The sequence below is a fragment of the Limanda limanda genome, chromosome 7 (genome assembly GCF_963576545.1).
Source record: "Limanda limanda chromosome 7, fLimLim1.1, whole genome shotgun sequence".
Lineage (NCBI taxonomy): Eukaryota > Metazoa > Chordata > Actinopteri > Pleuronectiformes > Pleuronectidae > Limanda > Limanda limanda.
In genome coordinates, this window is record NC_083642.1 from 29,037,371 (window position 1) to 29,063,732 (window position 26,362).

Consider the following 26,362-nt stretch of genomic DNA (forward strand, 5'->3'; position numbering starts at 1 on the left):
AATTAGTAAATATTTTGTTGTAGATTTTGTTGGAAGTGAACTATATTATTGTTTAAATCTACATGAATATGGACATCCCTTCTATTGCTTTACTTTTACTTCCTATTTCTGACATTCAAAGTTAGAAAACATTTCACATAGAATTTTATTTTAAATGGCCTTTTTCATACCATTTAATTTCCACATGATAGTAATTGAAAAGTAATATGAGTGCGGTTTATTTAAAACTATTTTGGTGCACCTGAGTAGAAACCTACACTGTAGTACAAAGGCGAACGTCAATTATACACACAGTGAGACAATGGTCTGATGAGAAACTGACTCTGGAATGTTCTCTTCGAGCTGAATAGGGAGGACAGGGATGGTGCCCCACACTCTATCACAGAGAACGTCAAGTACAACAATACAGTTGTTTGCTAACTAGGGGGGGGGGGGGCAATTGTTGGGATGATGACTAAGGTAAATTAATAGGTAGCAAAACAATTGTCTATTTCTGGTGAACTCACAGAGCATTACCACCTATAACCACTAGAAGGCAATACAGTACAAAGATTTCCCCTTCAGCTACATACGCCACAAACTCTGCAAGGCCTATTTGTGGAACGTTACTTCCAGGGGTCTTCATAGACAATATTATGTTGGCTCTACGATGAATGTGATCAATCCACTTTGGTCATCAACAGTTAAATTGTCATCAATTTACCTTCAAATACCTTTGAACATGGAGAGAGATATCTGCTTTACCATTAATAAAGAAGTGGACTACATATAAGTAAAACACATTAGAAGTATTTATTTACATTATTGTTGTAGTTTTTTCAGTACAAGCACTAGCACAATAATAAGAAACTATGTAGTATCTAGTGCTAGTAACTTGCATGAAGTAAAAATTCATATAACAGTAACTATAACTGAAACATGACAATATAATGGTATAATGCAAATAATAAAAGGGCTGTGTATTAAAATTCTTCAACATTGCACAAACAATAATCTGCCTGCAAAAACAAACAGTAAATACAAAATCTGTCTATTTATACAGATAAACTGAACATTATAACATTAACATAAAGATGTTGTGCAGATTAATTTTCTTTAAGTGCAAATGAAAGTGCGCACATTCACCAATGAACTATGAATAGCGATAGAATGGCAATAGCAAGAGGAAGAATAGAAAACGAAAATGGACATTTTTCCTGTCTCTCTTTTAAACCAGCAAAGTGATCAATATCCCTTTTATTCAAATCAGGCATATTCCTGAATAGTTCCCTCTCCATGGAAAGCATGCCCGAGCATTCAGACATTGCAGGCCCATTTAATTTCGCAAGAATGTCTTAATTATTTTTAATAGAGTATTTTAGAGCAATCTGGGCAATTTTCACCCTGACTGAAATCGCACAAAAGGGACGCTACTTCATGGAGCGCTACTCCAGGGAGGACAACCTTACACTAATTGGACAATGACATTTGGAGGAAGGTCAAATGGTCTAGAGCAGTCACTACTAGTGTAACACATGTGGTAGAATATGATAGAAAAAATTCCCTCCTTCTTCCCCTTTGTCGGTGCATCACCATATCACTCTTATGAACAGAACACACATGCTTAGGATATGGAATGAGGAAGAGCTGCAGAGTGTGCAGAGAACAATAGCGTGAAAAGATGAAAGACCAGCCGCAGCAGAACAATGTGAGGGGAGTCTCCAGGAACTATATCAGGGCATACGCAATGGAGTGGACATTTAAAGCCATACTCAGCCATATAGCTGCTGAGAAGTATTGGAGACTTATCCACACAGTGAAGTGGGTACCACTGTCACCGCACAGCAAGAGGGCTACTTGTTTTGCACGTGATGGCTAACCATGGCTTTTGTGTGGGGAGTTTCCATGTTCTCCCTGTGCCTGCATGGGGCCACAATGGAAGACGGAAAAAAGTGGTCAAAAGGGTGGGCTCTGTTCTTGGATTCCCCCTTGATACAGAGGAGATGGAACGAGAGAGGGGTGATGGCCGAGCTTTGCTCCTTAATGCAACACTTCTCATATCCCCTGCAACATCTTGCATCAGCAGTAGCCCCTTATCTTATCTTATTCTATCTTATCTGATCCTATCTTATGAAATGACCAGACGCCAGGCTGGAGTAAAATGAGCAAAAGTTCCAGGAGTCCCATGAAACCCCAACACCATATTTCACCTGCTTATATATTTCACTGCCAATTTAACTAATGGAAAAATTGGTTTGGATTCGTGCCACATAAGTACACCAATTTTAAGCAGGTCTTCCATTATTAGCTAAATGTATGGCTTTGTCTTGCAGAGGGACACTGTGTAAAATTTAGTTTTAAAGGGCAGTGGAAGTGTATACTGAACCAAACACATAAAAGGAGCCCAATAGTAAAATATCAGGGCTTATCAGTAATTGGTTAGTTTGGCCCTGATCAAAAGGAAAGAAGGAATGCTGTGGCCTGTCCTTTGTGAAGAAATGAGGCTATCATCTCAGCCAGAGCTCTAAAACAAGATAATCCTGACATATAGCCTGCAGGGAGCAAGCTGGGACATGATTCAACGATTCAGTCTACAAAATCAGGGGGTGAGCATCTAGTAGGGTGGTACAGTGGAATTCCCCCATGTTTACACACTGTTCTTTATGATTCAACCCCTCACTATTGGTCTCTAAGCGAATTGTGAGCTGTAGTTTGTTATACATAAATCCCCAGTCAATCATTTAATAGGTGAGTAGTTGATGCATGAATGTGTGTCATTCACCTGCACATGTTCATGTTGTACATTAAAAGACATCACTTAAAGGGGTATTTCCTTACTAACACAGAGTCCTCACTAACACAGAGAAAGTGAAACATATAACTTAAGTTCCAAGATGGTTAAACTTACTCCCTGTCACTTACTAACTTCAAAATCCTGCTGTTTTGTAATGGCATATATTTGTTTTACAATTTGGGTTTCATATCTTATGTAAAGCACTTTGAAATGACTTGTTGAATAAATGTGTTAAAGGGTTCAGTGTGTAGAATGTACGAGATCCAATGGTGGAGTTGTATGTTGCAGCTGAATACCCCTCACCTCAACCTCCCCTTTCTAAACATGAAAGAGAACCTCTGGTAGCCTTCAAAAGGTGTTTAGTTTGTTCAGTCTGGGCTACTGTAAAATAAAAACGAGGCGGCCTCCATAGAGGACCTGCTACTGATGTAAGCATAAAGGGCTAATTTTATGATAAATAAAACAACAATTCATACAATTTAGATGAAACCCACTAGTGAAAACATCACTAGAATTATATGGTATTCAATGTCCTATTGGAGAGGAGTGTGAGAGCACAGTAGTGTGGTGGAGGGAGCAGACTACAGGCTACGTGCAAGTGATCATGTTCACAGAACAGCTGGATCATCTGTCTGTAACAGAGCAGGGTTTTTCCATCTGGGCAGTGGGCGTTGGGAATGTATGCAGCCCTTGCCTTCGGGGCTTCGGGCATTCCAAATAAGCGAATGATAAAAAACACAAAATATAGAAGTCAAACTACTGTTTTATACTAGTGTTGTTTTACTGAAGCTGTAGTTTGTTTGAACAACTGTACGATAGAGAGGGGGAGGGAGAGACAGACGGACACAGAAGGCGGTCCCGGCAGACCACACTTCTGTAGAGTTCCCCTCCACAGACTGGAGCAGAAGGAAAAGTGCTTCTCCTCAACGGGACTCCAGCTTTCACTTGGCAGAAATGACACTCTGGTCGTTGCTGTTGTTTCCAGGAGTTATTCTCTGTGCTCTTCTCCCTCTGACACAGTGTGAGGAGCAGCGGTTCCCCGAAGGTAAGTCAGCAGCACCCAGCCGACACAGCATGTGTGGGCTCGGAGCAGCGCTGCGGGACCGGGGCTGGCTCCCCGGCTCATGTGGAAAGAAACGCTCTCCCTCTCAAATGACAAACATGTCCGCTAGAAGATTCCAGCAGAGTTGTTAGCTGATGCACAGTATATGAGACAGTTTTCACCCTTGGCCTAAACAACAGTAGCCTGGAAGGGAAAGCTGAGATTCAGTAGTCAGCCCTCCCCTGCGCTCGGAGCGTGTAGTGCTAATGCTAATTTAGTTTGTAAAAGTCCTGAACTGCGTTATCTGTGAACCTGTGTGTTTCCCATGTAAACGAGTGCAGTGGTGAATGGAGTCGAACATGGTGCTGTATAGATATGTGGTGCTGTACAGGGAGCTGTGGATGAGCTCAATGCCTCCATGCCGCTGACGTGGACGGGGCTGGTGTTGGTGCAGACGGGTCAGCTCTGCTAATGACATTAACGTTAGGTTAGCTCCGGGCTAGACTAGCCATGCTACTGCTGCCAATCTCATGGGTGAGATTGGCAGCAGTTTGTTATGGACCGAGTGTGAAGAGTTTATTTTAACAGGTGACCTGGTTCCTGAGGAGAAGTTGATCAGGGCAGTCTCCCTCCGGGCTCTCCTGCAGCCACAATCCAGTTGTTAGGTAAAAAATAGAGTAAAGTTGAGGAAACATTTAATCAAACGATTTGAGTAGGGAGTCATTCAGTGAAATGTCCTGAGTTCTTACAGAGAGAGATGGTTTGAGTGACCAGGATATCATCTTGTAGTTTCTTCATAGATGGAACAATGAATGAGTACCACGAGCCAGGTCCTTGCATATTAGGAGGATATTGTTCTTTATCAGCCGTTATAAAGCACTCAGTAATGACAGGATTCTGCAAGTCAATCTTCTACAGCCACCAGGACTAGTTTTCCGTGATTACCTCACAAGAACCGCTCATTCCCCCGTCCATGCAAGTGTAAGTTAACACTTTATTCAGATAGGCTATTGTTTCCTGTAAACTACTTTAAGCAGCGATGTAAATTTGCTTATCGGGCTAAACACTGTCATCGGATTGCAAACCACAACTTTGAAACTTTGGAAATAAACTCTTAATATATAACATTATATCAGTATGGGTTGAGATTGTGTAGGCCTACATCATTTAAAGCAAATATTCAAAAAGTAGATTTAGTAAATTCAGACCCAGTCACAATGTAAGCACCAGTTTGGACAGTGTCACATGAAAACGTGGAAAGGATATGACTCTTGTCGGCGTGTTTGTTTATCCCAAAGATGAGAAGAGTCTGGTCTAATTAAAGTATTTATTAAGAAACAATGAAAAGTTGAACAAACATAGCTATGAACAATTATCACAGCCTAGGCTAAATCAGTTAGCAATAGGTAGTCAATAATGGCCCCGAACAGAAGGGGTTTGATATAATTATAACAGTAGATTTAATGTGATTGGTTATAAAATATTGGAGGGTTGTCACCGCAAATAACTTTGGATCTCCCTTATTGGTCCAGCCGCAGTCCCACGCCTCTTGTCACTGGGATCCAGGAAGTGACAAGGAGCCACTCTCAGTGATGCTCCTACTACTCTGATAGTTGCTAGGCAACTCTCTCTACCCTGATAGTTCGATGTTGTGTTCCATAAAGTAGCCTTGAGTAGAATGTGGTGTTTCTGCTCTCTCGGCTGTACCAACTAAATCATAACATTGTCACTCCTGCTCTCTTATCAAGACAGGTGTGAGACTGACCATCGTTTGACCCACACACCTTTCTACCTAGTTTCAAGATTGAACATTCTGAGAACCAGAAAAAGGTTATTGCTAATAATCTGTATGAAGGCCTTAATCTGGCTCAAACTGTTCATGCCTCCCCTCCTGCCTTTTTTGCAAAGAGTGAGTGCCGGTGGTGTTGTCATTGGAGAAAAGATTATTGTGTTCCTGCTTTATCTAAACAATGTCAACAATGTCTATGGCCCAGATGGGACAACTCCTTGAACTCTGTCTGATGTCGAATGCAGCTAAGGAGATTATGCTTTAATATCAAAAGTTAAGTATGAGAACAAGTAAAAGATTCATGATTAACACCAAGCAGCAACGGTTATTAAAATAATTTGTATGAAGGCATAATATCAAGCTAAAACTGTTCCTGTCCCAACCTATCTTTATTTGTTAAGAGTTCAGTCGGACACAGAGAGAAACTAAAATATTGAATCCTGACACTCTGCATCTTTTTTAACAAATCTTTTATGACTGGATTATACGAGCTCTGTAATCGAACTTAAAGAACGATTGGGTTACTTCTATTAATGCAACCACAATGAAACGTTTGTCTCCTGAGGGACAACTCAGTCAGCCAACTTCAGCCCTATGCTGTGCATGTCCATGGTGAGGAAGTTGCTGTGTAGATTACAATGTTAATATGCTTAGTACCCCAAGAATAGTCATTCTACCCCAATAACGCCTAATTGAAATTGTATATTCTTATGTAACTACAACTGTTACAAAGTTCCACATCAGATTTAACTCTGCGTATGCTACTCACTTTAAAGTGAAATCAATAGTTGGGCTCTTATTAATTCACACTCCCGTTCACACTTAGGGCAGAGCTTGTGATAAGTGCTTTGTTATGGAATATAAGGAGCCATTTTGCTCCAAATATGCATGCTAATAAGTAACTAGTTTATGGTGAATAAGTGTAACCAAGAAAATCTGCAGATACACAAACTACGTTAAAGCCAGTGTTTCCTTTGAGGTGATGGTTCACCTGACCGTTACCAGTGGCAGCAGTAACAATGGTATCATGTCAAAAGATTTGTAAAGTTATGTGTTTCTTAAAGGCTGTGTCGCAGTTAAGAAAGAACAAAATACAGGAAGGTTTCCTTGTTGGATTTTAACAAGGATGCTACAGCCCAGCTCATTCATTGAATTGAACTGAAGATATTATGGACTTATCTTCAGATGTAGCAAAACAGCAGTTGAAAGAAGAAAAAAAGGCCTCCATACTGCTCCTTTGGTGTCATCCAAGTGGCCCTAAATCCCGACCTTCATATTTTCAACTCGAAATGGGGTCATATAGGCTGTGTTTTAAAGCCTAAATGTCTGCTGATATCTTCTGTTTCGAGTTGAATATTAATGTTGGATGACACCACACGAGCAGTATGGAGACATGTTATTTGCTTTATGTGTTTTTGTTTTTTTTACATATGAAGATAAGTCCCTTATATCTCCAGTTGTATTTGATTCAGCTGCTACTTGGTTTACCCCTGAAACTCCAGAAGTGTTTTGTGGTCTCAAACTCCTTACCCAAACCCCTATGGGCATAGGGGTGAGTAGATAATGAGCGAATTATAATTTTTGGGTGAACTATTCCTTTAAGGCAAAAGGAAAAAAGAGGTGCACAGAGCCTTTTCTTGAATTCCTCTTTGATATTATGTTTTCCAGAGAAACTTCTTGTCGTGACAGTTGCAACCAAAGAGACAGATGGCTTCAGGCGTTTCTTGAGGTCGGCTAAACACTTCAACTACACTGTTCAGGTAGGAACCCCTACAGCAAGTTCCTCTACTACTGTCTAGACATGAAAGCCCCTCTCTATGCTTTAAAAGGAAACATATTAGTTTGGGATCGACATAGTTTTATACTGAGTATAACTTATTAAGAAATGTAAGGTATTTTTATTTTAGTAGCAGAAAAGAAGATAAATTAATGATAAATACAGTATATTAATTTTTTTCCAAATCTCAGTGAATATTTATATGAATGTTTTAAGGTTCTTGGTCGGGGTCAGAAATGGAAAGGAGGCAACTACACATCCGCTCCGGGAGGAGGCCAGAAAGTGCGACTTTTAAAAGCAGCTGTGGAGGAAATGAAGAATGAGGACAGAGTCATCCTTTTTATTGACAGGTACACTTTTACATTGTACTGGACCTCACTGATGCGATGGACTGAGTAGCACCCAGTTACTTAAAGAAGATTTTGCTGAACATTCTCCAAACCATACCAGACAAGAGGTTTCATGGTGTTTAATCTATCCTTCAGGCAGCCATGATTTACATTTATTTCCACTACAACATCACGAAAGCTGTGTCTGAAATGTGTCATATCTTACTTTACATGCAGTTTTTGCAAAAGCTGTTTGTAAACCAGTGTTTTTGGAGTTGGGGTTGTTGTTTCTCTGTGTCCTCAAAAATCATTTCAAGAAATAGTTTTGTATATTTCCATTGAGACTGACATCCATAATCTATAGGTGGAATTTACGAATTAGTTTATTGATATCAATCATTTTGTTTAACTTAATCCAAACATTTGTTTTCAATGAATACTTGTGTACTTTTTCACACTCAACATTAACATTAACTTCTGAATAAGTGAGCAGTTTTAATGTGGTTTACAAAATTATGTATGGCGCGGATTAGGACTGTTTTTAGCCAGTTGCAGGTCAGAACAAATCTACACCTTGATAAGCAATATCCAAATAAACTTAATTGTAGTAAGAGTTATCACTTCATGTTTGTTGCAGGTGTTCTTTGGCTGATTTGCTTGGCGAAAACTCAAGTTGGGAGTTCTGGTGTTAGAAATGATTTGGTTTATGGATTTTATGACTTCTCATTGCACTCATTGGCAAAAAAGCGAAAAAGATGTCTCCTCTATTGTAGAACTTTATCTTAAAGCAGCCTTAAAAGTAATGGAAAGTAGTATATGGGAAAATATGTAATGGTTATTCTACTTACACTTGTATTCATCATGAAATCAAGAGAGAGTATGTTTATGTTATGTTTATTTTTATTCAAACAGTTCATTTTATGCGATTAAACACAACCACTGGCAATTTAACTGTCCAAGTAAAAAATTCTGTCCTCTAATGAAGGCAACCCCTCAATTTACTTTAATTATGTCATTGGCTTCACACACACACAGCTGATACACAGTGCAATAAAGTTTTCTATTTTCACTCCCTGTTTGATACAGCTATGATGTGGTTTTTGCCTCGGGTCCTAAAGAGCTGCTCAAGAAGTTCCAGCAGGCCAGACACAAGGTGGTGTTCTCCTCTGAGAGCCTGATCTGGCCCGACAGACACCTAGAGGACAAACATCCTCACGTCAGGGAGGGCAACAGGTTCCTGGGCTCAGGAGGTAGGTCAATCAGTCCTGTCCGACTCACAGTCGTGACAGGACACATAACTTTCACCATGTGATGAAATTAATCTGTTTTATTTAGAAAGTGCTTCAAAAGCAAGAGATGCAGACACTCATTTATTTCCACTGGTGATTGCATTCTTGTTATTTTTTATGATATTTTTGTATCTCCTTTAGTATTTATTAATCTAGTTTGTTTATTGCATTTATTCAACAACAATTGTATGGATTTCATTTTATGTCTTGTATTTTATTGTCCCTGTCCTGCTTCAAAACCAATTCCGGATGAGCCCTCATTTTGTCAAGAATCGATGTGATGAATTTGACACTGATTTCTGACCTACTGTGCCTATCCGCTTAATAAAAATATTAAAAAAAAAAAAAAAGAATCGATGTGATGAAGACTACACAGATAATGTGTGCAAACAATTTTTTTAACCAAAAAACCAAACTACTACTGGCTAGTACCCTGTCTGTGTTTGAAAGCAGCACTGACTGATCTGTTTCTGGTGTGTGGCAGTAAGCCGGAGATCCTGCATAACATTCATAATCAAATAAAGATCAGAGCACCTTAACTGTAAAGCTGCAGTCACTTGAAATTGTGCTTTTAGAAATCCATGCTACAGTCACATCTTTTTATTTATTTAAATAGTTAAAAACTGCAGAGTGAGTGCTCTCATCAGCTTCACAGTTGTAACTCTAGATGTTAAGATTAAGTAGAAATTACCCTATACATATAACATATTTAGCGAATTCAAGCCTTAACTTCAGGCCTTAATCTTTGACAACATTTGAGCTACATAAAGCTCATATGCGACCTTTCTGCTTACACCATTTTCACATAATGTGAAACTCTTGATAGCTTTATGCTCCCAGGCCACTGGTATGATCCCAGACCCTTGGTCTTGTTTTGTAGGAAGGATTGGCCATTTCTTTTTATAGCAAAGAAAGAGCAGGTTTGTAGTCTGCAGTCAGCAGTCATAAAAACAAGCTATCATTTAGTTATGGGTCCTGGTAATTTGAAAGAGCGGACTGAATATGACAGAGTTCATGTACATGGCGATAGATGTAAATGTGTTCGATGTACAAGACTAGAATCCTATCAAACTTTTAACTTGAATCTTGTGTTTGCTCTGGGTTCGCTCTGTCCTAAGGTTTCATTGGCTACCTCCCCAGCATCAGAGAACTGCTTTCTGACTGGACAGGTGAAGACGATGAGAGTGACCAGCTGTTCTTCACCAAGATTTACATTGATCCAGCAAAAAAAGTAGGAGTTGTTTCACTGTGGTGTTCAACTTATGGATATGCACTTTGATAATAAGATGTATTAGAATAGAATTGCTGATGTATCACAGTTTTAAATGTGTTGCATAATGTAATATTGTGGTACATAATTGTATCTCATTATGTGCTATAAAAATCCTCAAAAACTGGCTTTAATTTTAGGGAAAACCAAATCATAATGTCAGAACGGCAGGAATCTTATTTCCCTTTTGCTATAGAAATATGTTTTGTCATGTTTTACTAATTCTAACAGGAAACATTTTTTTAGTGACTTATTTTCTGTCACTTCCATTATGCAGTTTTTCGAGCGGTGCTAAGATGCTGTCAGTGAGACTCTGTACTTTCTGCACTTTCTGCATTTTCTGCACTTTCTGCACAGATGGTTCACATTAAAATCTACCAGTAGCTCAGCATAATCTCTCCTGTTCCTGGTGGGATTTTAATTTGAAACATCTGCAGGAAGTGCAAAGTCTTAATGAAAGTAGTTTTAGGATAAACAACAAAACAGCAAAGTAGACAACTTGAATTAATCTCTGGATGAAAGTAGTATTATATTAAAAGAGAAGAGTGTGGAGTGTGATATGATTCTCTTTTCATTTTGATGGAATTAAAGCTGTGGAGATACATTGTAGCAAATGCACCGTGTGAGTCATTTTCATCTCCCTGTTCTGCTTTCATTTTAAGGGTCTTTTTCTCAAAAGTCTTTTATATGAGAATTTATGCCATTAGATATGATAATTACAAATAAAATGAAACTGTCTATTTTTATGTTTCAGAAATCCATAAATATCACAGTGGATAATAAATGCAGATTGTTCCAGAACCTTCATGGAGCCCTCGGTGAGTGCCTCTATTTTCCAAGTGCAGCCAATGAAAATTTTTAAGCTGACAGAACATTTCAATTCACTTAACTTAAATTTTATTTGAATTGAACATTTTGAAGGAACAAGCTACAAACCTTATTACATTATTGAGAAACCTAGCAGTTCACACATAAAGCAGCACTTTGGCTACAGTTGAGAGAAGAAAAACTCCCTCATTAACTGGAAGAAAGTTCTGACAGAACCAGACTCAATGTAGGTGGCCATCTGCCTCGCCCCGGTTGGGGTGTGCAGAAAAAAATGGGGAAAAGAGGGGAGAGAAGAGAGATATATAGTAGAATAGTGTCCGATCAAATACCTGTAGAATGAGGACAGAGAGAGAGAAAAAAGTAAGTGACATGTAGTAAAATAAATGGGGGGCACAGAGACATAGCGAGAGAGATAAGTGCTCAGTGCATGATGGGAGTTCCCCCCGTAGTGTCGGCCTAGAGCAGCATAACTAAGAAAGATGGAAGGGCCTGTTTTTGAAACGTTGCCTATTGGGAGGCAACATTTTAAAGTTTGGGGGAACACCAGCAGACATCTTTTGTCGTCTGGTTTTTGTCACCTCTGTCCAGCACCTAGTGTTTATCAAGTTTGGGTGTGTGTGCTCTTGTATATTATCTGAAACTCTCAGGACTCCCCTGTTCAGAACCAATTATAAACTTTATCAAAAAGGAACATTTTAAGTCTAACTTTAAATGTAAAGATGGTGTATGCCTCCTGAACGCAGAGTGGGAGCTGGTTCCACAGGAGAGGAGCCTGGTAGCGGAAGGCTCTACCTCCTATTCTACTCTTACAACCTTTAGGAACCAAGTGAGCTTGTGTTTAGGAAGTGAAGTTATCTATCGGGACAATACAGTGCTATGAGCCTTTTATGTGCTTTTAAAGTGAAAAGTTCCAAGTTCAGAACCTTTTGGAACTCCATAGTTAACTTTGGTGTACATGGAGGAGTCATTGCATGAGCTGAAATATACTGCAACCCATTGTGTTTAGTTAACTGGATGCAGAGTCTCTCCTTCTTTGTTAGAAATGCTAAGGGCACACTTCCAATAACACGTTTGAGAAAATGTATGTTTCTTTTCATACAGAAGGAAACGTCTGGATTATATACATCTTGTAGGACTTGTTGAAATGACCTGCCTCCTCTCCTGCATTCACTTCTGGGAGTGCACACTATGTCGGCCACTGAACAGTAGAATGTGTTACTGAATTTTTAAGCGCTATCAAAATTAAACCTACTGTTTATGGTTATAGTTACAGCTACAATTGGTGGTTTCCTTTAAATGTGACAGTTATTCAGCTATGGTGAGTAGATTAACTCTTTCTTCGTGTGCTTATACTTTAGTGATGATCAGATATCCATCTTTAAACTAAATTCCAGGGAAGCAGAGGAACAGATGCTACACTACAGTCACAGTATAACCCAGAGTTCAGTACTGATATGAAGCACATAGGATTGTTACAGTAACAGGATTTTTTTCCTATGGAATTTAGCTGAAGTTTGTTTAGACCACAGTGCTGATTATTCCTCAGACTGATTTTAGTTGAATTCATAAGAAAAACTATTTGAATAAAGAAACATATTTGTCATTATGCTTCTATTAATAAGAACCAGTCACTGTGTCTGCAAACCTGCTACAGTGAAGGAACAACAGACATTCGTGAACTAGGATCTACACAGTTCTGTACTTTCCCTAAAGTGAAGTTTAACCTGAAAGGTTTTACAGTTGTGGCAATTTCAGGCTGCACGTTTAAACATGAGCTGAAATCTATGCAGGACATTTTTTCCTTGAGAAAGGAATTTGAGAGTTCTCTGTGAGACAGATGTGCCAAAGCTCGCAGAGATAACATTGAGAGTCCATGGCATGAATAGTGTCCCCTAGGAAATCCTCATACCACAGTCTTTCACTGTGAGCTCATCTACCAACCACTGTTTTCTGTTTAACATACATTTTACATACAGCCAACAATGTTAAAACCTGTAACTGGTTTAATTGTTTTGCCTGATTGGTGTTAGCTGTGGCCTGTTTGAATTACTTCATTCTCAATCATCACAGATGTAATTTAAAACTATTTTGTAGTTCCAATGATTTTCAATGGTTTCTTTGCTCAAATAAGTAAAAAAAGAACAAATCACTTGTTAACATTGTTTTCCTATAATTTTCAAGTTATTTAAAGACTTCCTGTCTTTAAAGTTGGCAGGCCTAAACTCGTCAGGCAGGGAGTTTCAGAGACTCGGGGCCATGACAGAGAAAACCTGGTCACTCTGAGTAGCCAGCCTTGACCTCAGGTTGTGACTAGATGTAGGGAGTCAAGAGCTGCGAAATTTAAGTGGAGGCCAGCCCATGTTAAGCTTTGAAAGTTATAAAGGATTGGCGTGATATAGTACCCATTGTTTGTTTTAGTTAAAATATGAGCAGCAGCATTTTGAACAAGCTACAAATGAGCTACTAAGGTTTGACTAAGGCATGTCCGGTTAAGGCAGATGGTCGCCCACGTTGAATCTGGTTCCAAAGTCACCAAGTGCTTACTCATTGTGGGAACAGTTGGGTTTCTCTATAATATTCTAAGGTCTCAAGTCTCAACCTTACTATGTAAAATGCCTTGAGATAATGTATGTTGTAATTTGGCGCTATGCAATTAAATTGAATTGAATGGTGCGTGTTTGTGTGTGTCTCATGCAGATGAGGTGGTACTGAAGTTTGAGGATGGTCGTGTACGAGCCAGAAATGTGCTGTATGATACCTTGCCTGTCATCATCCATGGGAATGGACAAACCAAAGTATTGACCTGTCAAACCACACTGTCTCATCACATGCTAATCATATCAGCCGGATACATTTTCCCTGCGTGTCATGAGAAAAGACATTTTCAATTATTGATCAATCGTTGAGCAGCATCTCAGATCGAGGATTTTAAATAACACTGAATTTACAGCATTTAAACAGACCATCAGTGTTTTACCAGGAAAGCTCATGTGTTGTTACATCTGTGGCTCTTTTGTCATGCAGCGTTTTGGTTATACTAGTGGTCATAGTTTCGGATCTTTTCTGCCAAGTGCTCTTCTATTTGGTCCATATTCGTTCTTCTAAATCTTCCGTGGCTTCCGCAGTTTCCGGGATTGAAACCGGAAATGCGACTCCGGACGGGATGTAGTAAGCAGACCAATCACAAGCCTTGCGGGCTGCGTGAGGCTTGCGTCGCTTTGTCGTATAGTCAGAAAAATTGGCGGACGCACGCAAGCCGCAACACGCCCCCCGCAAGTACGCGAGGGGCATGTGTTGCGTCGCTCGCGTGCGTGCGTGCGTCCGTAAAAAGCGGAGTATAAATCGGCCTTTAGTGTGACCATCTGCTTTACCTATGATATCACACTGATGTTCCTGAAATATCTGATTGGCTGTGTTGAAGTAAGATCTCCATCTATGCTGGACAATGGTACTCTATTAGATTACTGCAACACTAGGTAAAATCATCATGAAGCCACATGACGGTTGGTTGACTGGCTGGTTCACTGGCTGGTTAGTTGACTGGCCAGCTTGTTGGCTGGCTGGCTGGCTGGCTGGGGGCTGACTTCTGTACTACAGCCTAGTTTGCCTTATGAGTGAGCTAACAACTTTAAGGGCTTATTAGTTTTTTAGCTGTGGAGCACAATGAACAACAAAAAAAGTTTCCCTCCAAATGTCATGATTTGTCAGTTTCGATGTTCAGTGCTGTGTTGTTCATTCCTTCACACCACTGCCAACTAAACGCCATAGGTCTGTTACTTAGTGTGGCGGTGCCTCTGCCAGCTCAGCTGTACACGTCAATGTACACCAACTCACCCACAGTGAGGGAACACCTCTTGGAGCTTTAAGATGTGTTTAGTTCATAAACTCAGTCTTAACAAAGTATTTGTAAAGATATTGAACATTTTTAGTCTTGTATTCTCTTCTTATATATTAGATTGAGCTGTGATACCAGGCATTTGTGTTATAGCTCCAGATCAACTACCTGGGTAACTACATCCCCAACACTTGGACATTTGAGACTGGATGCACAGTGTGTCATGAAGATCTCCATCCTCTCACAGCTCTTACGGTCTGTTCACAGGCTCTTCTCAATCCTTCAAATATTTACGATTCAGGTTTTGGGAGTTTTCCCCATCAATGTTTGGTGAAAAAGTAGAAGTAATGCATCTTTTCTCCTGGTACAATGATGCATGTTTTTGTCCCACAGGAGAGTGAGTATCCACTGGTGATGATCGGCATCTTTATTCAGCAGCCCACCCCCTTTGTCGCAGTCTTTTTTGAACGCCTCCTGAAGCTGCAGTACCCAAAGAACAGGCTCAAGCTCTTCATTCACAGCCAGGTAACAGGAGGAGAGTTCATACATTTACATCTCTCTAATGACCCTGTTGAGTGTTTTTGTTGCAACTGTTGCAGCACAATAACTTCATCTGTTATCAAGACCCTGTAAAAAGAATATGACACCAGTATAAAATAAAGGCTTCAAATGAGCTGTGCAAAAAACATTTCAGTGTTAAGTGTAACTTACGATAGAATTTTGCGATGAAATACAAACATTTGCATAAATTAGATAAAAGTTTATTTGAACCCAATTGATTCTTTTCATTTTCAACACTCAGGACAGATTGAATGACTTGTTTTCAGTGCTAATAGGAAGTGCTAACTTACTAACAGCTAATGCAACTTGGCCTGAAAACTGATTGACTCCATGATATTATGATAGCAGTGCAAACAGAACTAGAAGCTGCTCAGAGAGCATCTTTCCCTACCAAGTGGAGTCGGTGCTGCTCTATGTGCCAATAGTAATTCACACTCCTTATAGACATATACAAATGTAATTCTTTTTCTATTTGTTCATTTCTGCTCCTCCTCCAGAAAGCTCATCACGAGGGTCAGATCAGCTCTTTCCTACAGGATCATGGAAGCCTTTATGGGGACGTCAGGCTCTTCGGGCATGAGGAGGACTTGGACGGAGCTGCCTCCCGTAACCTGGGCTTGTGAGTCCCATGTAACTAGGGGTTGGCTTTGTGACTCGTCTTAAGATTCAAATGATTCTAAACAGACTATATCTCTTTAGAATATATGCTTGTATCATTTATTTACTTCATCTTGTGTTATAAAGAAAACGTTGATACGCACATAATAATAATAATGCTTTCTTTTCTTAAACACGTGATGTGAAGTTATCATTTTTTGTCATTGTTATTCATGATGATGACAAAAAAATCGATGAACTCATTCCTGGAATCACTCAGTCATCCGTCAATGTTTCTGTAACTGTTGCCCTTGGAAACTCGAAGCCTCAATTTCCTAAACATTGAGAATGGACTTCACAGCTCAGTAGGAAGTGTCTTGTGTATTGTAGTTGAGCCATGGAAACACTGTATATGTGTTAGTGTAAATGTCTTATTCTTGGTTTTTTTTATTCAGTTGAAGAGGTTTTGTTGTTGTTGTGCAGTCGGTAGAGGTAACATATCAGGCTTAAATAATTGTTTCAGTATATAATTATTATAATAATATAATGATAATAATGACAGCTCCTACATACTCTGCATCTGGGTATAATTTAAAACTGCTCTGGCTCTCACAATTTTGACAGAAAGAGTTACGAAAGGAAAGCAAATGCCAGAGGGATGCTGTATATTTAAATTTCTGAGTAAAAATAAAAAGTTTGACTTCTATAAATCAATTTGACTGCTATTAAAAGAGTATTACATGTTGTTTGACATTGTCATACAGCTACTGAACATTAAGGTGGCATTGTTGGGGTAGCTGTCATCACATGTGGTGTTTGACATATTGTTCATTTGGAGTGTGTTCCAGTGTTACACACAGTTTCTTTCCCTTCTTTCAGTGATATGTGCCGGAAGGACAAGGACTGTGACTACTTCTTCAGCCTGGACATTGAAGTAGTCTTAAAGAATGAGAACACACTCAAAATTCTCATTGAACAAAACCTGCAAGTATATTTATCAATACTGAAATATTAATAACAATGTGGTGCTAGCTGATGTCTTGGGACTGCTCTACTCACAACCACACAACGTAATCTCTTTATTACACTAATTTGACTCGATCCTTTATCACAGCCTTTGGCAAGATGAAGAAATACACTTATGCTCCTTTTATGGTGTTTCAGTCCTATCGTAGCACCGATGCTAACTCGACCTGGTCGACTGTGGAGCAACTTCTGGGGAGCTGTCAGTGCCGATGGCTACTACGCCAGGTCAGAGGACTACGTTGACATAGTTCAAGGACGCAGAGTGTAAGTTGCTCCAACATTGTTCTTTAAAGATTTGAGATGCGTGTTTAGCAACATAAGACTTATGTTGGCAACACTGACACTGCAGTCTAGACACTGAAACAGAGCCCTGCACAGTGATCATTAGACAGAGGTGAGATTTGTGTAGGAAATATCTATAACATCATGGGTTTCCAAGTGGAATCCTTTTATGTGGTTCTTTTTAATGGGCACCAGTAAAAGAGGAAACTTAGCACCTAGAGTAAATTATCTGAATTGAATTAGAAATGCCTAACAAATGTGCATCTATTAGAAGAGAGAGAGTGTTCATTGTCTTACGATTGTTGTTTTAATGACAGATTAAAAACTGAATTGAACAAGGTAAGGAAGTGATGAAATGAAAATCAGATCAGGTCAGGAAACATGGAGGCTTCTTACATAAATATAATTATATATTCTTATTGAACAGGGGAAGGAACAACTTGTGGATAATAGGGGCTGTCTACCGTATTTTAACACAGTCTGTTTGTGATATTAGATCCTTGTGTTGGTGTGTAAATTGTCTAAGATCGTTCTGGTTGTTAGGGGTGTGTGGAATGTCCCGTATGTGTCCAATGTGTACCTGGTGAAGGCCAGCATCCTCCGGTCAGAGCTCACAGACCAGGAACTGTTCAACTCGCACATCTTAGACCCAGATATGGCTTACTGCCAGAACGTACGCAGCAAGGTGGGTAACAGAGAAAGAGAGGTAACAAATTTCATTAGCATCTTTACATGAATGGACTGTATATGAACAATGAACAGAATCTTAACAGTATGGAAATTATAGTTTCAGTTAGTTTTGACCCATCACGTTTTATCTGGAAGGGACCTAAGATCTAATGAAAAATAAATGTTCTTAGTTGTAAATGTAAAATCGTCCATAATAATATTGGACCTGTTAATCTTCCTCCAGGGAATCTTCATGTATGTAACCAACTTGCACAGTTTCGGTCGTATCCTGTCAACAGAGAACTATCAGACCAACCATCTTCATAATGATCTGTGGCAGATCTTCGAAAACCCGGAGGTGAGACCGCCGATTAAATGGCTGCTGATGTATCAGATGTATTTGCATGTTCATATTACTAATGATAACATCTGTGAGCTTTTGGTTGGTGCAGTTGCAATAAATCTTTTGTATAACATTTGACTTCAGATATATTTTATAATATAAAAAACAGCAAATATCTCCATTGTGTGACTAATAAAGTATTATTTATCTTATCTTTAAAATAACATACATACATTTAATTTTCATAGTTCATAAAGTATACTACTGTGGTGCCTGTTCTCTTGTTCTGTGTGGATGCTCTGGAGCTACTCCAGAATTGTTCCTTGTCATTAGTGAGTCCTCAAACAGTTCTACAATATACTGTCACTTTTTATTGTTTGTGTGCTGAGCTTTTTTCATTTACTGTCTGTGGTGCAGAGTGAAGCTAGAAACCTTTGTTGAAAAAAAGTGTTTTCTTCTTTTTGTCATCTTTTTTTCATAAATATGTACATGTTCTGTGCGTTATGAAAATGATCTGGCCAACTGTTCACCTGTTTATTCACTTTTGATTAATAGTGAATGTATTGCGTGTCCAAATCGCACCAGACAGATGGTAAATAAGTACCATATTCAATCATAAGGTGGTTCATGAGTGTACATGATACCAGAACACGTTAGGCCTCAGACCTTGATTCCATAGGCCAGACATCGTGTTACCTGATCTACGCTCATATGTCCTGGACACTAGAGAGTAGCAGAGCTGTGAACCAATCACCACCTGGTGGTGTGTTGGGTCAGATGATTCTGGAGGGTTAGGGTTAGGGTTAACCGCATGGACGGGAAACAAAACTGTGTAGTGAGGCTGATCTGGGAATGTCCATGTTCAGGACAGGACCACAGCTATCGACACAAACCACAGAGATTCCACCATTCTTTGAACATTTAACATTGGTAACATGGGAGACGTGCTGCGTGATTGTACTGAACAGTGTCGGTGGTGTGTTTTGGTTTCAGGACTGGCAGGAGCGCTACATTCATGAGAACTACACACACATCATGAAAGATAAGCTGATTGAAACTGTGAGTTGCCCGACACTGGGAAGAAATTCCTTCAGTAGTAAAGAAACATATTTCCAAAGAAACAACACTATTTACAGTATATTTACATGAGTGTGTAACAGTGTGGTTGTATGTTGTATAAATGATGTCACTGGTTAAAATGTGTTGTGTCTCCTGTCCACCAGCCTTGTCCTGATGTATACTGGTTCCCAGTTTTCTCTGACATAGCTTGTAACCACCTTGTTGAGGAATTGGAAAACTTTGGGAAGTGGTCTGGAGGAGCCAATGTGGTATGTTATCATATCAGTGTGTGGGTTTGTGTAGCAGTGTGTGTGTGTAGCAGTGTGTTTTTCATCTTCTTTCATGTGTAATGTGAATGTGAAGATAAATCATTGGGTGTTTTAAGAAAAGATCAGATGAGATAATAGATGAACATAGATGATATGGATAAAATAAAGGTAAATGTATTGTCATAGCACATTTTAAGGAGGATAGTAAATACAGAAACATCAGTAGAAAATGTATTAATAAGTAAACAAATCTTAATACAAGTAAATATATAAAAGAGTGACTTTAAATTATGTTATCAGAATATATTAGAGAATTATGCATAAAATATATACATATTTGGAAATGCATCAGATGGCAGCTCTGATTTAAATGCCAAAATAAATTTTATTTGTCATTTATATGACAGAATTGATTGATGGAATTCCAGTGTTTTCTAAACAGGTTGATTTTTGTGTTTTCAGGACACCAGAATCCAAGGTGGCTATGAGAACGTCCCCACCATTGATATCCACTTGAATCAAATCAACTTTGAAAAGGAATGGCAAAAATTCTTACTGGAGTATATAGCACCGATAACAGAGAAAATGTATCCTGGTTACTACACCAAGGTAAGACTTCATGGTCACACAACTGTCCCACGAGATGAGAATAAGTCTGAGCTGAACATAAATGAATTGACCTCTCCTAAATTCCAAATGTTAGATGAGAGTCAGTTTACTTCCTGAAATGTTGATATAAGCTGACTTGTCTCCAGCTTTGTTGCAGGCTGAACATGGCTGTAGTGTTTTTTTCAGGAGGAAAATTTTTGTCTATTTTCTTCATAAACAATGTCAGGTGTCTGGCTGCTCGTGGATCCATTGAACAGAGTGCAACTCTCACGGTTCAGGTGAAAACTGAGCCACTTGCTAAATAAGACAATCGGTCCTTTTATACACACATTGCTTTTTCTGTGAAGAAGGCTACTTTTCTTGTTTACTCTAGTCTAAACCAAACCAGCTGCCATATTATCGCCAGTGCAATTTTACACTTTGTCCACACCAACACCCTTAAGTTTTAAACACACATCACTTTTGTTTACAGCATCCACACCACTCTGGAACGTTCCAGCCCCTCAAACAGAGACTTTAGAAACACTGCTGATCCCATTTTTGTAAACTTTTGTAGATTTTGCTCAGAGAAAAGAAACCCCTCCTCTTTCTTTTCACCATCGTTGTTTATTATCCGTAGTATTTTCTGTAGTCAAGCAACAAACAGCAGAGCAGATATTCCACTACCTGATTATGTCATTATTAAGATTAGGTGAGATTAGGTAAGATAAGATAATTTTTATTTTAAAACCGAAACATATTAATGTGGGTGTAGATTAGATTGCATTAAGTTAGAGGTGAGACATGAACAACCATGTTCACACCTGGGCAACATTCCAGCTTTGAACAGGCTGCATGAAATGTCCTATTAACTTCAGAAGAATCCCACTTGATATGTGTGCCTTCCAACCTGATGAGTCAAAAAGTAGAGGTATCTGTTCACTCAGATACCTGTTGCTATGAGACACTTGTGAACCCGTCCTTTCATGTTATCAACAATGTTCAAACATTGTAACCTCTGCTTACTCCCACTGTGCCACTTTATAATCAATAGTAGTCAAAAGCTGTCAAAAAAAAGTGCTTTTGTATGGGACTATTTCTCGCAGCGGATTCAGCCTCATCAGGCTGAGTCATTATAAACTACAGTGTATGTTCATGGTGATGAAGGAAAATGTGCAACACTCTATCCTCACTGGTGATTTTATAGTCGTTGTATCAGATGTTTATTTACCACCAGACAAGAAATGCTCTCATCATCAACTTGTTTTACTGTTTTACTGGTTTACTTTTTATACATATGAGCAGAACTGGGTTATTTGTGTGATTCCTAATCATGGTGCAGAAATAATTACAGTCATCAGATGTCTGATTTTGATTAGTGATTTATCATTTATCTATCATCTTTGATGTTTTATCGAGTTACTGAACAATGCAGAGGATCATGTGTAGGCCAACAACTGTATGTAAAGGTGGACCATGTGGCCCCACCCCCTCTCAGTGTAGGAAAACGGAGCGTTTCCTAGAAACTGGTGCTTCTGATTTCATGAGGAGCCAGAGTCTGCAGAGAGAATGGATACACCCACCCCACCAATCATAAACAAACTTATTTGATAAATGGACTCTCAGTAGGAACTACCTAAAGTGACAAAAATCCTCTTGACCTGAGCATGTTCTATCTGCTAACATGGAGGGGGCAGGCTTGCTGACTTCATTTTGTCCAGATGTTTGGGAGCTGTCATGTCATCCATCTTTATATCCAGTGTCTGGTAAAATGTGTCTTTTCAGTGGCTCCTGAGCTGCTGCTGTTTTTTCTGCTGACAAATATGTCTTCTCTCATCAGTGTGCCACTCCCTTGAACTTTGTGGTGAGGTACAAACCTGACGAGCAGCCGCTGCTTGTCCCTCACCATGACGCCTCCACATTCACTATTAACATAGCTCTCAACAGCAAAGACATTGACTATCAGGTAAATGAGGAGGAGCGGGCAGGTAATAGATGTTACAGGACATGAGGATCCAGGTGATCTGCTCCTCTCTCTCTGCTTCTCTGCTCCACCTCTGGAAGTGAATGCTTGATTAGGAGCCAAGCTGATGCTTGTCTTTACTGAGCAGGAGCTGTGAGGGGTGTACGTCGTGTACACACACTCTGGGTCCGGCCACATGAGCAGTTTCTATGCGAATGCTTTGCATGACTCCTCTCCGTCTGTGTGTTTGCAGGCTCAGTTTGACTTGGCCTTTGTAGTTAGATATAAACCAGATGAGCAGCCCTCTTTGAAGCCACACCATGATGCCTCCACATTCACTATTAACCTTGCACTCAATCAAGTCGGCCTTGATTACCAGGTGAGTGTGTTCAGACATTGGTAGCATAGCACCAAATGTTATTTACTCAACATATAATCACATGATCCACACACAATTATGTCAAACCAATTGGTCATTTAAGTTCACCATGTGTAGCTATGTTACATCATGTGGTGCTTGTGTCCCGTCGTGTTTGTGAAATTTAAACCCACAAATTGAAAATAAATTATGCACAATGTCATAGAAATATATTGAATTCTATTTCAAGGTGGAGTTTTCCTTCAAAACCACATAATATGTTGCTGTAAATCTGATGAATTGCTTGACCTCACAGAGTGGAGCATTATCTAATTTGGAACTAATTAGTGGAGAAAACAGACCCAATAAAGATTCTGATTAGTTATTTATTCAGTATTTATTCATCATCCAAAACGCTTTCCTTCATATAGGATGTGTGCAGATTGAACATGTTTTGCACTTTCAGCTGACCTCTGTCTATGGGTCTCTAGGTTAAACTAGTCACTCTGGAGGACTTTATTCATGTACTGTAGTTGGGAAGCAAAAATTACCAACTTCTTGTTGGGCTCAGGCTTTATGTATATCTGGGCATGATACACGTGATCAATGTTCAAGGGGCTGGTGTTTATGGGGTGTGGCCGAGGGATTGAACCACGACCATTATGAAGTCTAGTCAGATGGATCCTTGTATTGTGTGGAAAAATAATACAGAGGAAATCCATATAAATAATTATCAGAACAACATTGATGAGCATAAAGTCTACATCTCTTCTTAAAATGACCACAAACTAATCAATAAATAACACATACACACTATAGAAGGAGTTACTGTTCCCTGTTTTAAGGTGAATATATCAACTGGGAAGAGCTCAGAAGGTCTCAAGAAGCATGACGCTGAAATCAGAGTCATATCATTGAAAATGGAATGCCCTCATTGTTCTGGCATGTTCATCATCATCCTAGTGTTTCAAACTTTCCCTGTGCATCACTCCTGTTTGTGAGTCTGTCTTCTTTGCATGACACATACAGCTAAGCTGGATCTGTGTGTTAATTGTTGCATCCATGTTGTTTCCCTGCATCTCCAATAGACTGAAGCCATGAATACACAGTGTTATCACATCATCGTAAATGAATTTGAACTGAGAAGCAAAAACTGCTCAACACTCACTGTCTTTTGTGAAGCTCAGCTGATGTTACATTATGGAGAGTGAAGTCCTGTATCATTAATCATACATATTAGAGAATTATATGTACACATGTAGCTTAAAAAGCAGGTATTACTGTCAGGGCAGCACAAGGAAATACAGGTAGATTAAATACATTACACTGCTAAAAACTGATAATTTTGTGTTTACTATTATTATAATTTATTACAAATGATTTGTAGTAATTTCCACTCAGCTGTTTTCTCACTCTCTTTAATTATAGCCGTTTTAAGACATGGACAAGATGTAACGTATGCATTTCACTGTGGAGATCACGTGTTTTGTTTGCAGTACAACAACACCGGCATCGGCCCAAAACAAAAGCTCTTGACATCTTTGTTGGTATCTTCTACGTGTACAACACTGCTCTTTCATCTTGAGATTTTTGTTTTCTTTTAGTTTTTTCACATTTGTGAGTTAGAAACATCATCAACCCCACTCGATCTGAGATTATCCAGAGTTCAGTGCTGAAAGCAGCATTAGTCAACATGTAATGCAGGGTTTTCACAAGAGAGGGAAACGTGTGCAGGAGGTTGAGTGTTAAAATAGGTTTTGAGTCTGACATGACAACTGACACAGTAAACATGGAGGACGTGTTGAGTTTGCATCAGTCAGGGTTCAGGAAAAATAGATATAAAGACTTCTCTGTCAAGGAACCACATTTTCCGAACTGCTCTGCGTCATGTGGTCAGTGACACTGTGGCTGATGACTGGTGTTAAGAGCAGTGGATACTCTGGATAGGATTGTGTCAATTGGGTTTTTGTTATGTTGCATATTACAAATTTAAGACCTGGGAGAGATGATTACAAATTATGGTAAACTCCAACCTGCGTCAGTGCGTTCGCTCCACCACAAACCGGAACAGCCTCAGTGCTGCTTGTTGTACGACAGGTGAAGAACAGTTCCACAGGTGATGTAATGATGGTGATCACATGTCATTTTCATGTGATCAGAGTGGACACCCGTGTGGAACACTTTTTTTTGTCACCATTAATTTAGTTAAGGAAACATTCTGCTGCCAGGAAGTTAATAAACAGTGTAAATGGTCCGCGAGGTGATTCCTATTAAAGTGGAACAATGTGGAGTGTGACTAACCACATTTAATGATGAACAGTACCCTGATGGTTCTATTTAGTGGCAGGTAACCATAGAAACAACACCAGTGACTCCCAACCAGGGGTACTTCTACCCCAGTTCAATGGTAGCTCCGCTTCTGTTGCTCTCAGTATTAGAATTCCGTATGCAAATCGAAGCAAACCCACTGAAAAGACTCAACTTAAACAACAATATTCACTTTCAACCCTTCTATACAATTATATCATATCTATACAATAGCACATTTTTAAAAAATGGCTGGAACAAGCACAACCAGCAATTTAACCTTGTTCCGCTGTCAGATGTTAACTTGTGTCATGCTCTGACTGCAGGGTGGTGGATGCAGGTTCCTCCGCTACGACTGCTCCGTAGACGCTCCTCGTAAAGGTTGGGCCCTCATGCACCCGGGCCGCCTCACCCACTACCACGAAGGCTTGCCAACCACCGCTGGCGTCCGCTACATTGCAGTGTCCTTTGTGGATCCCTGAAGATGACGACACCCCACCAGATAGTCCAGACCAAAGGGGACAAGCGCTCAATCACAGCCGCTCTGCATCGTCTGATTTGGAGTGGTGACCATGTTTGTTTGTTTTTAAAGTCCAACATGACCATTTCTTTCTTACTTATAGATTCATACACAACTTATGGCTCTAATCAACCTTTATCAGCAGTGGAGTTTCAGAGATCTATCATGTAATGAGACACCAACATGTAGGAGGTCATTAAAATACAACAGTTTTCTTTTTTTTGATCGATCTAAAGACTGGTCTGGAGTTTGGTGTGGAGCTTTGCTTCTAGCTCAACGTTTCTAAGGAAATCACCAGTTCAGCTCAGACTTTTTAAACATGCTTCTGTTAAAACCTTGTGTTGTTGAATTTACTTCCATAAGTTACATAAAGTGCCTTTTTATACTCAGATCTGTTCTTTTTAGAGTTTTTAGATTTTTTGTTACCAAAACCTGGTTTGCCTCTTAATTTATTTTTATTTGAGTTTATTTGATAAAACCCACTCCACTATTTTGTGAATTTGCATTCTCACTGCTGTTAGACATGCATTTCTCTGCTTTCACTGAGGTCAGTCAGCTGAGTTTCTGGTCTGAGTAACATATTCACACACTCGCTGTGCTTTAAACACAACTTGAATAAAACAGTTTACCAAAATGAAGTGATTCTGAGCTGTGATCCCTGACTGAAGCTTCTCACAGATGTGATAAGGAAACTAAGAACACAGACAAGCTTTCTCTGCTCAGAGCAGCTTCACATCAAACAGTAGACACACAGGCAGCAGGTGATGTGGTAGCATCATGTATCCGTTATAGGGATCAACTCAAATGTGATGGTTCACTTTAAAAACTCTTCTAAAGAGTGGCTTCATGCAGACTGAGTTCACTTTCACTCAGTGATGTCATCATAAC

The 26,362-nt window shown here is 39.4% G+C and overlaps 1 protein-coding gene across 2 annotated transcripts; it reads left to right on the forward strand.

Moving 5' to 3' along the window:
* Window positions 1–3,425: 3,425 nt before the first annotated feature.
* Window positions 3,426–26,112, forward strand: plod1a (procollagen-lysine, 2-oxoglutarate 5-dioxygenase 1a). Of its 2 annotated transcripts, XM_061074465.1 has the most exons (19): window positions 3,428–3,818; window positions 7,273–7,364; window positions 7,598–7,731; window positions 8,797–8,960; window positions 10,118–10,230; window positions 11,024–11,087; window positions 13,795–13,892; window positions 15,086–15,187; window positions 15,326–15,457; window positions 15,991–16,112; window positions 16,970–17,074; window positions 17,255–17,380; window positions 17,942–18,083; window positions 18,312–18,425; window positions 19,404–19,469; window positions 19,634–19,738; window positions 20,201–20,347; window positions 22,543–22,668; window positions 25,281–26,112. In XM_061074465.1, the coding sequence occupies exons 1-19, from the start codon at window positions 3,728–3,730 to the stop codon at window positions 25,434–25,436; spliced, it is 2,199 nt and encodes a 732-aa protein (XP_060930448.1). In that variant the 5' UTR covers window positions 3,428–3,727; the 3' UTR covers window positions 25,437–26,112. The 2 variants fall into 2 exon arrangements, with proteins under 2 accessions (XP_060930449.1, XP_060930448.1); XM_061074466.1 differs by lacking the exons at window positions 22,543–22,668; window positions 25,281–26,112 and adding an exon at window positions 22,167–22,536 and having other exon boundaries at window positions 3,426–3,818.
* The last annotated feature ends 250 nt before the right edge of the window (window positions 26,113–26,362 follow it).